The sequence below is a fragment of the Mobula hypostoma genome, chromosome 3, assembly GCF_963921235.1.
Source record: "Mobula hypostoma chromosome 3, sMobHyp1.1, whole genome shotgun sequence".
Taxonomy (NCBI): domain Eukaryota; kingdom Metazoa; phylum Chordata; class Chondrichthyes; order Myliobatiformes; family Myliobatidae; genus Mobula; species Mobula hypostoma.
The window spans coordinates 107,478,602-107,495,414 of record NC_086099.1 but is presented as its reverse complement, the minus strand read 5'-3'; the positions used below and the strand labels follow the sequence as shown (position 1 = coordinate 107,495,414).

The 16,813-nt window shown below is 41.5% G+C and overlaps 1 protein-coding gene across 9 annotated transcripts in view; it reads left to right on the top strand.

Moving 5' to 3' along the window:
* The window catches only part of ndst3 (N-deacetylase/N-sulfotransferase (heparan glucosaminyl) 3), a 1,028,434-nt gene that overhangs the window by 988,812 nt on the left and 22,809 nt on the right, over positions 1-16,813 (top strand). For 8 of the 9 annotated variants that reach the window (XM_063043575.1, XM_063043576.1, XM_063043578.1 and 5 more), the window contains 6 exons: positions 629-725; positions 2,913-3,036; positions 9,959-10,133; positions 10,232-10,402; positions 13,876-13,985; positions 16,702-16,804. In XM_063043575.1, coding sequence (XP_062899645.1) covers positions 629-725; positions 2,913-3,036; positions 9,959-10,133; positions 10,232-10,402; positions 13,876-13,985; positions 16,702-16,804 — 780 coding nt within the window. The remainder of the gene's footprint in view (positions 1-628; positions 726-2,912; positions 3,037-9,958; positions 10,134-10,231; positions 10,403-13,875; positions 13,986-16,701; positions 16,805-16,813) is intronic. The other variant, XM_063043580.1, reaches the window with a different exon arrangement.

The window sequence follows — 16,813 nt, the reverse complement described above, 5'->3', positions numbered from 1 at the left end:
ATGAAGAGTGGTTGACCTGTGCCTTCCTGAAGCCCACAATCATCTCTTTTGTCTTGTCCATGTTGAAACGTAGTTTGCTGTTTTTGCACCAATTGACAAGCCTCTCTACCTGCTCTCTGTATGCTGACTCATCATTGTTACTGATGAGTCTAAGCATAAGGAACTTATTGATGCAGTTTGAGCTGGATCTGGCAGTGCAGTTGTAAGTCAGCAGCAAGGTGAGCACACAGCTCTGGGTGGCGGGCACCAGTGCTCAGCGTGATGGAGCTTGAGATGTTGTTGCCAACTCAGACTGACTGGGGTCTTTTGGTCAACGCGTCACGGGTTTTCCTTTCTTCTGCGCCATCGCTTTGATGTAAAATGTTGCTGTTCATTGGGTAGTGCTTAAACCATTTTAACAAGAGGTTAGATGCATATTTTTTTTCACATCGTTCTGTTAGGAGATTGCCTAATTTTGCCAAAGACATTAACTCAGATGTTAAGACTTAACTCCATTAGATTGACTCAACTGCAAGACTACTGGACTTTTGCATCCCATACTTTAAGAACATCACCATCAGCATCTATCCTGTGATAAATCCTAAGGAATGTAAAAGTTCACAACCAGTTTTCTTTTTGTTACCAACAGAATCCATGTGATGATAAACGACACAAGGACATCTGGTCGAAAGAGAAAACCTGTGATCGTTTACCAAAATTTCTGGTGGTTGGACCCCAAAAAACAGGTAAACCTGAATGGAAAATCTTAAAAATAACTTTATTTGAATGGATTATGGTATACAATCATTTGAATGGAAAATAGTTTAAAATTTGATCTATTACAAGAAGTATATTGAATGAAACTTTTGTGACTAAAATGTGAGGGCCTCCCGTGGTCAGAGTTGACCATGGATATTGCAGCCTAGTTGACTATGTGATACGCAAGATGGCAGTCTGATACGGAGAGCAAGTTGTCGCCTATACAGCAGGCTCCCCCTTCCCACGCAGCTGATGAATCCAAAGGAACGGCAGAGGCTGATCCAGTTTGGTACCAGCAGCATAGCAGGGGTTGCTAGTCAGCATTGAACTCAACATAGGACTACCGTAGGGACTTCAGTTCCAGATTTCTCCTTGAAGTTTACTCTTGACATCGTCCCCACGAGTGGGTATAGCCGCAAGGCAGCGGATGTTTGAGATCAGAGTTTTCCTTCTCCTAGATGAGCTGATGAGCCCCCATCCACCCCAAGTGACTGGTTTTAAGGTGCCAGTAACACTACTTTGCGCCTTCTCCTCTCAGTAGAAATGGTTCCACTGGGCTTAGTAGCTAAGCCAAGTGTGAAGGCCAGGAGCTGGGCATGGTTGTCAGAGGTTATTAGAACATTTAATAGGTAGTGAAGCTAGTACCCCCTGGCTGTGACAGTCTTAACGTACCTGGCTAAAATCATAATTAGTAATAACATGATGATTTTTATGCCATAAATTGAAACCTAGTAAACCATCTCCAAGCTTTTGGATATTTTAGGCAATGTAGACCCATAAAGGGGAAGGTGAATTTTCCTGGAGTTTTTTCCATAACTTTGGCAAAGTTATTGGAGAATCCTTAAGAAAAGACAGAACTTTTCCCTGGATGTCTGTAGTTCTCACATTAGAAATATAATAATGAGTGGGAGGACGCCATGGAACTTAACCACTTCACTTTGAAGCGTGTTTACGTTTCAAATTGTCATCACCTGAGGGTCTGGGGTAGATCTTCTGTTGCACTGAAGCCAGAGACCACTTGCCCAAGGCAACCCTGTTTTGTCTAGGAATGCCAGCACACAAGGTTCCACTGTGAAACCAGCTCCCTAAACTTTGTTGTGGGTCAGGGCAGCACAGAGGCTGTACCAGCCCAACATGCTGGTATAGTTATTGACGGGACCCATGGGATTGTACTTTTACCAAAATCTGCACAAATCTGCCCTTAACTGGATTGGGCCCGAGTGGAAGCTGTGGCAATGCTATCTGCAACCAGCTCAGCACATTAGTTTTTAATTACTTTAATTTTTAAAGACTTTTCTATTTTAACATGTCCCAAGATAGTTTGATTGTAAATGCTGGAAGGCCAGTAAAACTGAGGGTTGAGTCAAAGCCAATCAGACTGTACAGCTGTATACTTGTGCTGGGAGAGTAAAATTCCTGCAGTTCTCTGTGCCCTACTGATGCATCAGAACTGGCCTTCCAGCAGAATTCTGCATCCTTGCCCCAGGTGCTAGTCACTGGTGTCCTCAGGAGAACCAAAGATCTGCCTCAAATCAACGATTCATATTTTCCATTTACCCCTAGTATTTATGTATTATTGATCACATGAAATATTTTCCTATAGGTTTTTCTGTAGTATTAATCTTGCACCACTATCAACAACAGTGCATTTGTTTCTATTCCACAAATATCTTACATATAAACAATATCAGAAGCACAGCTCAATATGGTGCTGCTCATTGCAAACTTTTATACAGAGTAGAATGATATAAATACATATAAATGACTGGATACAATATAAAGACAAACAAAAATAAGCAATAATACAAAAGGATATTCTTTTGCTGTAACCTTTGTTCAAATGCAACTCTCTGTTACCAGCCATTCACTTACTTATGATGTTCAATACATTAGCACTGCCAGTAATAATCTGAAAGATTAAATATGTATTTTAATTATTTACTGAGAATTGTTCTCTGTTATTCCACCAACCATGAAGTAAAAATGGTGATAATTTACTTATGCTAATATTCAGTAATTGTTGTGTTCTAGTTAAATAATCCAGCATTACACAGACCAATGCATTTTTCAAGGGCTTTGTAGAACGGAGCTCTGCTGATTTAAAAAATCTTGAATAGCTGGTGGCAATTTCTACACAATACACCATTACGTTTGCGGGTACTTTCTGCTTTCAGGCACCACGGCTTTGTACCTCTTCCTAATTATGCATCCAGCCATCACCAGTAACTTCCCCAACCCAAAGACCTTTGAAGAAGTGCAGTTCTTCAGTGGGAATGCTTATCACAAAGGAATTGACTGGTAAGATAGATGAAGCAAAGGGATTCTTTTCTCATTAATGCTAAGGCCTTTATTAGACTTCTGAGTTCAAAGTGCAGTATCTGTGGAGAAGTTAATTACTCGCTTTGAAAGGTTGAGGTCTGTGCTGAGCCTCTATGATGATAGAATGCTTTTGCGTATTCCAACATTTTTAGCTAAATTTATAAAGAACATTAACATATAAACATGTGGTTATGGAATTCTGGAATAAAATTTAGAACCTTCATTAACTAGACTATCGGAGCTTCCATTGTTACTCGAATGACACTCAGTTTCAAAATTGCATGGGACCTCTTTAACAAAAAAAAATTATACACATTTTATGACATTACACAGGTCACTGCACAGATTAAAAGAACTAACAACTTTGATAAAATATCCAAACTAGCACCATTACATCAAATAAATAGCTTTCACATTTTTCTCAGCTCCTGTTTTCTGCCATTAACCTTCTTTTATATGTCTTAAATAGACTCTTATAATCAGAATCAGGTTTAATATCATCGGCATAAGTCATGAAATTTGTTGTTATGCGGGAGCAGTACATAATAATAAACTGTAAATTACAGTAAGAAGTGTGTGTGTGTCTATATATATATATATATATAAAAGTAATGCTCAAAGAAACAAAAAAGTGGTGAGGTAGTGTTCATGGGTTCAAAGTCCATTCAGAAATCTGAAGGCAGAGGGGAGGAAGCTATTCATGAGTGTTTACCTTCAGGCTCCTATACTTCCTTCCTGATGGTAGCAATGAGAAGAGGGCATGTCTTGGGTGATGGAAGTCCTTAAAGGTGGACCTCTTCTCTTTTCCTACCTCTGTCATTGGTACCAAAATATACCACAACTTCCACTGGTTCACCCTCCACCTTTAAAATGCTGTAGACCAATTCCAAGACATCCCTGACCCTGGCACCTGGGAGGCAACATATCGCCCCTGTATCTCTTTCATGTTCACAGTATCTCTTCCCTGCTCCTCTAACGGTGCAATCCTCTTCTCCCCTCTTCCCTTCTGAGCTACAGAACCAGACTCAGTGGCTGCCACCAGGTTACTGAATCTTCCCCCTGGAAGGCCATCCGCCCCCCCCCCCAACTGTATCTAAAGTGGTATATTTATTTTTAAGAGAATGGCTACAGGGCACTCTGTACTGGCTGCTTATTCTCTTTCCTCTCCTGACAGTCACCCAGCTACCTGCCTCCTGCAACTTAGGGGTGACTACTTCCCTTTCGCTACAATCTATCTCCTCCTCATCCTCCTGTATGAGCTGAAGGTCATGAACTTGCAGCTCCAGTTCCTTATTACAGTCTCTAAGGAGCTGCAGCTCGATATACCTCATGCAGAGGTAGTTACCAGGGAGAATGAAGGTCTCCCTGAGTTACTACGTCTCACACAAAGAGTACGACACTAACCCTAGATCCATTCTCACCACACTAGCAATGTACTTATCAACAAAGAAAGAAAACTTGACAGAATCTTGCCTTGGCCTTTGCCCCTTTCCACCTAAAACCTGACCGCTCTAAGAATGGCCACTCCACTTGAACTTCACTTCTTTTTATGGGCCTTTGCCAAGTGTCTAATAGACTGTGGTGATGGAAGCCTGCCGAAGACTCCCGAAGACCCAGAGCTCTTTTTAAACCTTGCATCGCCTCAGAGTGCTTGCAATGATTGAAGCCTGCTGAAAAGGTCAGAAAGGCCCTGAGCTCCTTTTAACCCTCACGCTGCTGCAGCTAAACAAGTGAAGGTTTGCAATGATTGAAGCCTGCCAAAATATTTATTTTTATCTGTGCCCTCTAGCTCTTTGACCCAATGACTCAAATATCCAGAGACTAAAATTGAAATTACTTTCACTGGAGAAAATGAATGAGGAGGAAACTTTGCAGATTTTTAAAATGATTGAAATACTTAATGAAAGCATGTCAAGCCTACAGAACTTTGGGTGTGATCTGAGAACTCAAGGCTACATCCAAAACTGATCAACAAACAACATGCTAGAGGAACTCAGTAGGGGAAGGAAATGGACAGTCGCTAGATTGGATCTTTCCATCCACAGATGTTGCCTGACCTGCTCAGTTCCTCTGACATTTGTTGCTCCAGATTCCAGCATCTGCAGTCTTCTCAAAGTTACCCGGCCTGACAGAATATTCCCCAGGCTGCTCCACGAGGCGAGGGAAGAGATTGCTGAGCCTCTGGCTGGGATCTTTATGTCCTCGATGTCCACAGGACTGGTACTGAAGGATTGGAGGGAGGCGAATGTTGTCCCCTTGTTCAAAAAAGGTAGTAGGGATAGTCCAGATAATTATAGACCAGTGAGCCTTACGTCTGTGGTGGGAAAGCTGTTGGAAAAGATTCTTAGAGATAGGATCTATGGGCATTTAGAGAATCATGGTCTGATCAGGGACAGTCAGCATGGCTTTGTGAAGGGCAGATCGTGCCTAACAAGCATGACAGAGTTCTTTGAGGAGGTGACCAGGCATATAGATGAGGGTAGTGCAGTGGATGTGATCTACGTGGATTTTAGTAAGGCATTTGACCAGGTTCCACACGGTAGGCTTATTCAGAAAGTCAGAACACATGAGATCCAGGGAAGTTTGGCCAGGTGGATTCAGAATTGGCTTGCCTGCAGAAAGCAGAGGGTCATGGTGGAGGGAGTACATTCAGATTGGAAGGTTGTGACTAGTGGTGTCCCACAAGGATCTGTTCTGGGACCTCTATTTTTCATGATTTTTATTAACTACCTTGATGTGGGGGTAGAAGGGTGGGTTGGCAAGTTTGCAGACAACACCAAGGTTGGTGGTGTTGTAGATAGTGTAGAGAATTGTCGAAGGTTGCAGAGAGACTTTGATAGGATGCAGAAGTGGGCTGAGAAGTGGCACATGGAGTTCAACCCAGAGAAGTTTGGTACACTTTAGAAGGACAAACTCTAAGGCAGAGTACAGAGTAAATGGTAGGATACTTGCTAGTGTGGAGGAGCAGAGGGATCTGGGGGTACATGTCCACAGATCCCTGAAAATTGCCTCACAGGTAGATAGGGTAGTTATGAAAGCTTCGTAAGTCGAGGGCTAGAGTTTAAGAATCGCGATGTAATGATGCAGCTCTATAAAACTCTAGTTAGGCCGCACTTGGAGTACTGTGTCCAGTTCTGGTCGCCTCACTATAGGAAGGATGTGGAAGCATTGGAAAGGGTACAGAGGAGATTTACCAGGATGCTGCCTGGTTTAGAGAGTATGCATTATGATCAGAGGTTAAGGGAGCGAGGGCTTTACTCTCTGGAGAGAAAGAGGATGAGAGGAGGCATGATAGAGGTATACAAGATATTAAGAGGAATAGATAGAGTGGACAGCCAGCACCTCTTCCCCAGGGCACTACTGCTCAATACAAGTGGACATGGCTTTAAGGTAAGGGGTGGGAAGTTCAAGGGGGATATTAGAGGAAGGTTTCTTTACTCAGAGAGTGGTTGGTGCGCGGAATGCACTGCCTGAGTCAGTGGTGGAGGCAGATACACTAGTGAAATTTAAGAGACTACTAGACAGGTATATGGAGGAATTTAAGGTGGGGGGTTATATGGGAGGCAGGGTTTAAGGGTCGGCACAACATTGTGGGCCAAAGGGCCTGTACTGTGCTGTACTATTCTATGTTCTATGTTCAAACGAGCCTAGGTGTTTTGGAAAAGTAACTTATTTTTCAGGAAGCAAAACTAATTCATCCAATGATTAATCCTGCCTGCAACAACTTACATTACTTCAAACATCACTCTACAGCCATAATCAAATCCATTTCCTCCAGCTTTTGCAAGGTTAGCATTCTATTAATTTGCTCATTTAGCTTGATTTCTGCAGAGTGTATTTAGGCTCAACCACTCTGCTTCCCCAGCCTATCAGCAGTTTTGAGCTCAAGGAAATCCATTGGATTGGTCAACTTCAGCACGAACTATGTACTTTGAAAGCTGAAGATACTGTATATTGAGGCCCTCAAGGGATGGTGCAAAATGGACAATACGGTGATACAGGGAGCACATTTTAAATTACTTCTAAATCCTTGGTTTTCAGTAGAGCCCATCGTGTTACTGGATGAGGTCACGCACATTGAATAAGTGCTAATTCAGATCTAGTAACTTGCAATCAGCTCACATACACCAGCGTAGTCAGATTTGACCAAGGCACAGGCAAGTATCTTAATGGAGCATATGGAATTGATATGATGGAGCATTCATCAGCAGGAAAGTTCTACAACATCTCCAGCAGTACAAAGGCAGCTATTATGTCATGTCTCTTTGCAGCTTCCTCTCAGCACCATCTAATGTCCCTCTTCATCCTATGTAATTGGTTACATCTCAAACAAAATGTTGTGGAAATAATGAAGAGCTGCTCATAATAACATGAATTAAAATGAACAATAATTTTGCTGTAGTAATGCATAAAGAAATAGCTGAACTCATCCATGACATCCAATGCGCCCATTTGCCTGCATTTGATCTGTATTCTTCCAAACCTGTCATATCCACGTACAAATCCCAAAGGTTTAAAATTGGATCTGCCTCCGCCATTTCATCCGCTAACTCATTTCATATGTGATTCACCTTTGTGTCAAGAATTTACTCCTCAGATCCCCTTTAAGTATTTCCACAAATATTTGATCCCCCACTCTGGAAAAAGGCTGTAACCATTCTCCCCATCCCTGCCCCTCAGGTTTTTATACACCTCTATAAGATCATAGCTCAGTGCTCCAAGGAATAAAGTCGTAGCCTGCCCAACATCTTTCTATAACACTAGCCCTTGAGTCCTAGCAATATTCTAGTAAATCAACTTTGCACTTTTTCCAGCTTAATGACCTCTCTGATTTACATGTATTAATGAAACTTCCATTTGTTTCTGGCAGGTATTCTGGCCACGTAGTTAAGGCCTGTATGAAATCTGGAATCTGAGACCATGAAGTTAGGGTATTCCATAGCTGAGGGTATACTTCCCTTGCCCTCGTTTCCTCTGATATAAAAGGACAAGCATGGAGTGGACAGACATTTCACCCATTCCGTTCCCCAACAGAAATCGGTTGACTGGCTAAGTTTTGGTATATTTGGCTCCCACTGAAATGTGCATTCTTACACTCGACTCCAATCTGACAAACCCAGGGACTTTGTTTCTGGTACAAAAGATGTTCAGGATGACATTGGCTCAAAGTATTTGGCATTTGGTCACTTATTGTCAAAATTATTCTAGTTTTAACTTTCTTTAAGTAGTGATAATCTCACATAGAGCTGCATCAATAGATATTATGAGTTGCTTTCTCACTGATTCTCACTAAAATGAATCCAATTGCTTTGTATCAAGTCCTCATTTATCCTCAAAACAGACTTCAGGGAAGTCATTTTTGAGTGTATCAGTCTGTAATCAAAAACCACTATATTCTGTCCAAATTTGTTGTACCAAATTCTGTGGAAACATTTATTTTGGTTTACTTCAGTAATCATAATGTGATAGAATTCACCCTGCAGTTTGAGAGGGAGACAATAAAGTCAGATGTATCAGTATTACAGTGGAGTAAAGCGAATTATAGAGGCGTCAGAGAGAGGACCTGACCAAAGGTGATTGGAAGGGAACAGTATCGGGGATAACAGTAGCTGGAGTTTTTGGGAGCAATGCGGTCGCTGCAGGATAGATACATCCCAAAGAAGTATCCTAAAGGGAGGATGAGGCAACCATGGCTAACAAAGGAAGTCAAAGACAGCATAAAAGCAAAAGAGAGTGTATATAATATAGCAAACATTAGTGGGAAGTTAGAAGACTGGCTCGCTTTTATAAACAACAGAAGGCAACTAAAAAGCCATATGGAGAGAAAATATGAAATATGAAGGTAAGCTGGGCAATAATATAAATATTTTTTCCAATATGTAAAGAATAAAAGAGAAATGAGAGTGGACATCAGACCACTGGAATATCATGGTGAAGAGGTATTAATGGGAGACAAAGAAGTGGCAGACAAACTTAATGAATATTTTACATCAGTCTTCACTGTGGAAGATACTAATGGTATGCCAGAAATTCAAGAGGCTTATGGGGGTAACTGTAGTTGTTATTACTAAGGAGAAGATGCTTAGGAAGCAGAAATGCCTGAAGGTACATAAGTCATCTGGACCAGATGGACTGGACCCCAGGGTTCTGAAAGAGGTAACTGGTTAACTTGTAGGTTGAGTCAATGGTAAGGAAGGCAAATGCAATGTTAGCATTCATTTTGAGAGGACTAGAGTGTAAGAGCAGAGATATAATGCAGAGGATTTATAAGGCATTGATCAGACTGCACTTAGAGTATTAGGAACAGTTTTGGACCCCTTATCTAAGAAAGAACGTGTTCGCATTGGAGAGGGTCCAGAAGAAGAGGTTCACGAGGATGATTTCAGGAATGAAAGGGATAACGGATGAGGAGTATTTGATAGCTCTGAGCCTGTACTCACTGGAATTTACAAGAAAGAGGGAGGATCTCATTGAAACCTATCAAATATTGAAACAGCAATGAGGAGGGATTTCTTTAGCCTGAGGGTGGTGAATCTGTGGAATTCATTGCCATGGATGTCTGAGGAGGCAAGTCATTGAGTACATTTAAAGCAGAGGTTGATAGATTCTTGATTAGTCAAAGGTTACGGGGAGAAGGCAGGAGAATGGGGTTGAGAGGAATTATAAATCAGCCGTGATGGAGTGGCAGAGCAGACTCAATGAGCTAAACCTACTCCCATGTTTAATGGTCATATGTGTTATAAACCAGCCATGATAATTCATGAATAGTCATGTCAATCTCAGCAAAACACCTTGTTATCTTTGGGACAGTTAAGCACATAAATCTTTACTGTTTGTCTGTTTTGCATCTGTTGACATGTACATTCCAAGTAATGAGATCTTACCTCTCATTTATTTATAGGTACATGAATTTTTTTCCTATGCCTTCCAATGTGACCACAGACTTCTTGTTTGAGAAGAGTGCAAACTACTTTCACTCTGAGGATGCCCCAAAGCGAGCTGCTGCTCTCTTGCCAAAGGTGAAGATAATTACTATTCTCATCAATCCTTCAGATCGGGCTTACTCCTGGTACCAGGTAATCCTGACCATTCAGCTTGCTTAAGCATAAAGTCCTCTGTTTAGTTAGGTTTGCAGGAAACCTACTGGATTCTCTGTTTCTTGTGATGCACACAGCACCAGCGAGCCCACGAAGATCCAGCAGCTCTACGCTACAGTTTTTATGAGGTGATCACGGCAGGCCGACGAGCCATTCCTGAACTTCGGGCCCTTCATAATCGGTGCCTGGTACCTGGTTGGTATGCAGTTCATATCGAGAGGTGGCTAACATACTACCCTGCAAGTCAGGTGAGCACTTAAACAGACAAAAAAACAACTGTTCTAGTAGTTTATGTGATGTCTTTAAAGTCTCTGTGCATTTTATTAAGTTTGATGTAGTTGATTTTTTTCTTGCTATCTCAAATCGCCCTGGCAGGTAGAAGTGCTGGGATAGTAATTCCAGAGCACTTCCTTTAATGGCCATCAATCCTGGCCCTTGTTTACCTTGGCAGGAAGAGAATTTGGAAGAAGCTGGATGACACTCAATCTTCCATGTCCCAACCCTCTACCTTCCTTCTTAGGTGGGACATGTAGTATGAGGGTGAAACTTCAGGCCAGTTACACTGTTTCCACCAAGTTTTACTGAACTTGTTGGGGATTTTCACTCAAAGTAAACATTCACTTCGGCCCTGCGATGTATATACAGTATCATTCATAGCCCCAGTATTTATGGAAAGGCAGAGAGAATGAGGAGAAAATCATAAAATTCAGGTACCCGGGATAGTGGGCCCACATGGATTCACCTGCAGTGAGTTGTAGGACCACACTCTTATTTTTTTGCGTTAGTACTCCTATACTGCAGACAGACTCAGTGGCAACAAGTGCAGTGGTCAGAAGGACATACTAACAGCAGCAGCTCATAACCAAGGACATGTACAGACAATGCCCAAAGAAAGCCCCTGGTCAAAGGTGGGCAAGGGAGTTTGGGGCTGGATGAGTACTGTCACTTGTGGGAGAAGATAGGGGAATGGGAAGTGTGGGCGAGGGGTGTTCAGAGGCATCAGGAATGGGATGATTTTGGAACAGGCTAGGAAACACTGAGTTGTTCTTGAGGGGCAGGAGATGAAGTCCTCATGGCACCCAATGTGCTGAAAAGGCCAGTCACCTTTTGTGGCCATCAGCAATTACCTCCGCCATGAGATGGTTACCTCTGCTGTTACAAGCAATTTTAAATCAGCCTTCCAGATTTCACAGTGGGAGCTGGTTTAAAATATGTCAACTAAGCATTGCTGTTGAGGAAGCATTTAAATACACTAAAGTCAAGCAGGCAAGAAACAGCTGGAGACAAGTGTGGGTGTGCTCCATGTAGGAATATCCTCTCAAGAACAGGTTTAATGTTAGTGATAAGCCTTCCTTTCTATCCTGAGAATTTGTTCTGAACTGTCTCTGATTATAGTACAAACACACGAAAGTTACTAATTTTATAACTGCTGCTGCATGAGAAAACCAAGTGAGATTATATTTACATACTCAGGCCACACTTCTTCAAGGAGTCAAATCAATGCCTGTCCATGGCCAGATTGAGATTTGTACAGTTACTATCACAGAGAGGGTTCAAAGGAGGTTCACGAAAATGATTCCAGGATTGAAAGGCTTGTCATATGAGGAGCATTCAATGGCTCTGGGCCTCTACTCACTAGAATTCAGAAGAATGAGGGGGATCTCATTGAAACCTATCGAATGTTGAAAGGCCTTGATAAAGTGGATGTGGAGAGGATGTTTCCTATGGTGGGAGAGTCTAAGACCAGAGGACACAACCTCAGAATAGGGGGCGTCCTTTTACAATGGAGATGTGGAGGAATTTCTTTAGCCAGAGACAAGTGAATCTGTGGAATTCGTTGCCATAGGCAGCTGTTGAGGCTAAAACATTGGGTGTATTGAAGGCAGAGGTTGATAGATTCTTGAATAGTCAGTGCAGGAAGGGATACGGGGAGAAGGTGGGAGACTGGGGCTAAGAGGGAAAATGGATCAGCCATGATGAAATAGTGGAGCAGACTTGATGGGCCAAATGGCCTAATTCTGCTCCTATATCTTATGACCTTATTGTCCTACATTTGATAATATCAGTGATGCAAAAGGAAAGCTGACTTTAACATTTCAAAATAACAGTTGATCTGGCAAATCCCATTGATAATTTTCCAGTTGTAATTTTATGATTTGGGAAGTTTGCATCCCAAGGCCATACTGTGAAACCACATGACAACACACCTTTGTCACAGTTAACTGCCACTGTGGCATTTTTACATTAAGGGACAAACAAAGGCTACGTCCACACTAGACCAGATAAATCTGTAACCGAAGCTTTTTCTCTTCATTTTGACCCTCCATCTACACTGAAACGGTGTTTTCCTCCTCTGAAAACGGAGCTTTTCTAAAATGCTCTGCAGAGTGTGTAAATCTGAAAACGCCGGTCAGGCAGTGTAGAGTGTGCCGGAACTTTTTAAAATACTGTCATGACGTGCCGGAACAGATGGTGGCAGCAACGCGGCATTTCATTGTTCTCTTGAACGCATATAGCGTTCTTTATAGTGGTCGAGGATGTCGTTGTATTTCGTTTGGCACGACTCCCAGTCCCACGTTCTCCACTGCTTTGATGACTTTGTAGTCGTTTATAACTCACAGAAACAGCTAGACTTCATCGTCCATCCAAACGAAGAAGTCCAGTCTGCTTCTTCCAGCGGAGGTTTTCTTTGTATTCCTTGAAGACATTGTTGAAAACTTTCTTTTGCTGTTATTGTAGGTACTCTAGTTTTTGACCAATAGAAATAACACAACGCCACCGCGGAAATGGAAATAGCATACCATTTCCTCTTTGCTTGTTTTCTGTAGATGTGTCCTGCACATGCCCAATAGGAGGATATTCACCCAAATACCCGTTTTAATGTGGACAGAAGTATTTTCAAAAATGGCTGGTGTGGACGCCTATCGTTTTTACGTGAAACTGGCATTCTCAAAATTATCCGGTCTAGTGTGGACGTAGCCAAAATATACTTTATATCAAAAGAAAACTGGATATGTATCTTGTTTGCAAGGAAGAAAATAGTGCAATAACCATTTTAACAACCTTTGACATCTTTAAGGCAACAATGAAAAATTTCCAAAATGTACTACTACATCGACTCAGGCCTAGGGGGCCGGTGTCGGGCAAAATGTATGTTGGAATAATTATGGTTGGAACAGCCAGCACGTGTCCTTGATAGTCTGTATTGTGGCTTCTTTGAGTGGTGTCTGTTTTTGTAGAGATTACATAAATTTAAATTAACTGCTCTTGGCCATCTGGGAAAAATCGGCTGTTTGGAATTGGGAGCAACTGATTTTTTTTTTGTCAAACCTGTAGCAGTATATCACTACTGCTTGCTAATGGGAAATCAAACCTACGATAGCATAACTGCTCAAACCTTAGCACACTTTATCAACTCCCTCACATAGTGTGAGACAGCCCACTAAAAATGCTACCAAGTGCCAGACAGATAGATGTGGATAGCTGTTGTTTCTTTTTATTTTAACTCTCGCTTTGTTTGTGTGCTGAAATCTTTGATGCTATTGTATTTCTTTGTTCTACTATGATTGCCTGCAAGGAAGTGAATCTCAGCATAGTATATGGTGACATATATGTCCGTACCTTGAAAATAAAGTTTACTTTTAACTTTGAGCTTTATTCTTGTGCTATTGCTTCAGTTGTTCATTGTCTAGTAACAATATCTGGTTTAAACTGGTTTTAGTTACACATTATCGATGGGCACAAGCTGAGAACTGACCCTGCTGCTGTAATGGATGAAGTGCAGAAATTCCTCGGTGTTTCCCAGTTCTACAATTATTCTCAAGCTCTGACGTAAGCTTATGATATGTTTGCAGCTTTAATAAATATTGTATCTATATTGTAGTTTTGATCTTGCACTGCACTGGGTTCCACATCGCGCACGTAATCCTCGGTCTATTCCACTTCACAGAGACAATAAATGCCAGCAAAATGGATGTATGATATCATTTGTATCTTGTGATTTAATGTCTGGAAAATAAATCATGTTCTTCAGACTGGCTTCTCACAGCCCCCACTGATATTTCACCCAATGAAATGGCCACTTAATGAATCATCGGACTGGTTTGCTGAAATTAAAACAGAAAAAAATAGAAACCCTCAGCAAGTCAGGCAGCATCTGTGAAAAGTGAAGCAGAGTTAAGCTTTTAGGCCTGGGACCCTTTGACAAAACTGGAAAAGAGAGAAAACAGGTCTGTTTTCCTTAGCAGTGAAGATGGGGGAGGGATGGGTAGAATGTCGGGAATATCTCTGAAAGGGTAAGACCACTTAAATTCGTGCAGTAATCACCAACACGTTCTTCTTCTTTGTCTGTGTTAATGTGTTCCTGAAAGCAGGGATTTGGGGCATGTCCAGCAAGCCATGAGCATAGAGAAAAACTCAGCTACAATCACAGGTGGATGAGTGGCTCAGATAGCCAGTCATGATAGAATGAGAAGGCTATCTAAAGTTGGAAACTTCACTGTTGAATCTAGAAGTCTGCCACATGGCATTCAGAAGATGAGATGTCGTTCTCATACTTGCATTGGGGCACACTGCAACTGTGCAGCAGTAAATGTACATCATTTACTGAAACTGAATTCTTAAAGCAAGCTATCATTAAGAAAGAGTCAAAGATTTATGTGTTCCCTTAGCAAACATTGACAGGAATTACATTTTGATTCCATGCAATGCTTTATGTGTCTGATCCTTCCTGATCCAAGTGTTCTGCAGGGTCTCATTTTCATCTCTGTCATAAATCTGAGGACAAGGAGTTAACACTGTCCCAATGAACATCACTTTTTGCAATTTATTTCTACCAAAATCATCAGTTTGTAAAGCAAAACAGGTTTCTTTTCAAACCATGATTCCATTGTTAAGTCTTTTCATCTTGGGTTTTGGATTGAAGTGTGTGTGAGAAATGATGTCTGTCCATCAGGCAGTCCATTGAGTTTGATTCCTTATGAACCTAGATGCCAGCATATCCAAGGTTAACAACCTAGCTGTCATTAGTTTACACAGAATTAAAGGTGTTACCCTCACCCCACCACATAAAAGAGCAGGGCACTCACAAGCATTCTAATCTAAATATTACAATATAAACTCTACCTTAGCTATTGAAATTGTCATCTAAAATTTTGAAGAGGAAAGGAAAATCTTTGGAGAGTAAGCTCTGAAGGAGAATACAGTTTAAAAGATTCAGGTTAACAAGTAGAAGTGATTTTTAACAGGATGACGATTAAATATGTAGAGGTATGTTTCTCCAAACATTATAAATGTGAGGCAACACATACAAAATACTGGAGGAACTTTGCAAGTTTGGCAGCATCTATGGAGGGGAATCAACAGTCAATATTTCTGGCCAAGACCCTTCACCAGGATTGGAAAGGAAGGTGTCAGAAGCCAGAATAAGGCGGGGGAGGGAAAGGAGTACCAGCTGACAGGTGAGAGGTGAAACCTGGTGAGGTCAAAGGTGAGTGAGTGAGTGGGGAGGGTGTACGAAGTAAGAAATTAGGAGGTGATGGCTGGGAGTGGTAAAGGAATCTGTTAGGAGAGGACAGTGGACCATGGAAGAAAGGGAAGGATGAGAGGAACCAGAGAGAGATGAAGGACAGGTGAGGAGAAGGAGTGAGAGGATAACCAGGATGAGGAATGGAAACAGAGAGAAGGAAGGAGAGGGAAGAAATTACTGGAAGTTGGGGAATTCGATGTCCGTGCTATCTGGTTACAGACTACACATACAGAATATGAGGTTGTGCTTATCCATTCTGAGTGTGGCCTATTGTGGCCATAGAGGAGGCCATGGACAGACATGTCAGAATGAAAATGGGAAGTAGAATTGAAATGAGTAGCCACAGGGAGATCCTGCCTTTTGAGGCAGGCAGAGCAAAGCTGCCTGACAAAGCGATCCCTCAATTTGAGTCACTTCTCACCAATGTAGAGGAGACCACACCAGGTATACCAAAACCAATTGGTGACATCAGCGGAATTGCAGGTGAAATGTTGCCTCACCTGTAAGGACTGTTTGGGGCCCTGAGGGAGGAGGTGTGGGGGAAGATATAGCACTTGTCATGCTTGCAGAGCTAAGATGGACCAAATTGTCTAATTCTGCTCCTATGTCTTAAGGTGAATGTTTACAGGAATTGTTTACTTTCTACACATTATTTTAATTTAGAATATTGACATTTAATATACATGTGGGTTTTGATAAAGTAGAAACAGTCCAATAAAAAGATTGGAGATTGAAATCATTAAGCAGAACTCTCATTTTGAAACAGTTAAATACCTTGTGGAGAGAATATTTCCCAAAAAGATTCTTTTCAAAAGAAATGCTTCTTTTGTGTAAATTAAAATGAAATATGAAATGCAGTAAGCAGTGATAGCATATACCAAATAGAGATTCAATTACCTGTTGTGTTGAAGTAATTTGCTGTTCTATTAGCTGTTATTGTCAATAGAATGATTGTGGACATTCCATCGGTATAATTAATAATGGTAGCAAATGGTTAAGCAAGTGCCTTATGTATTCTAGGTTTGACCCACAAAAAGGCTTCTGGTGCCAGTTGCTTGAAGGAGGGAAGACAAAGTGTCTGGGTAAAAGCAAAGGCAGGAAATATCCAGCAATGGATGTAGAGGTATTTATT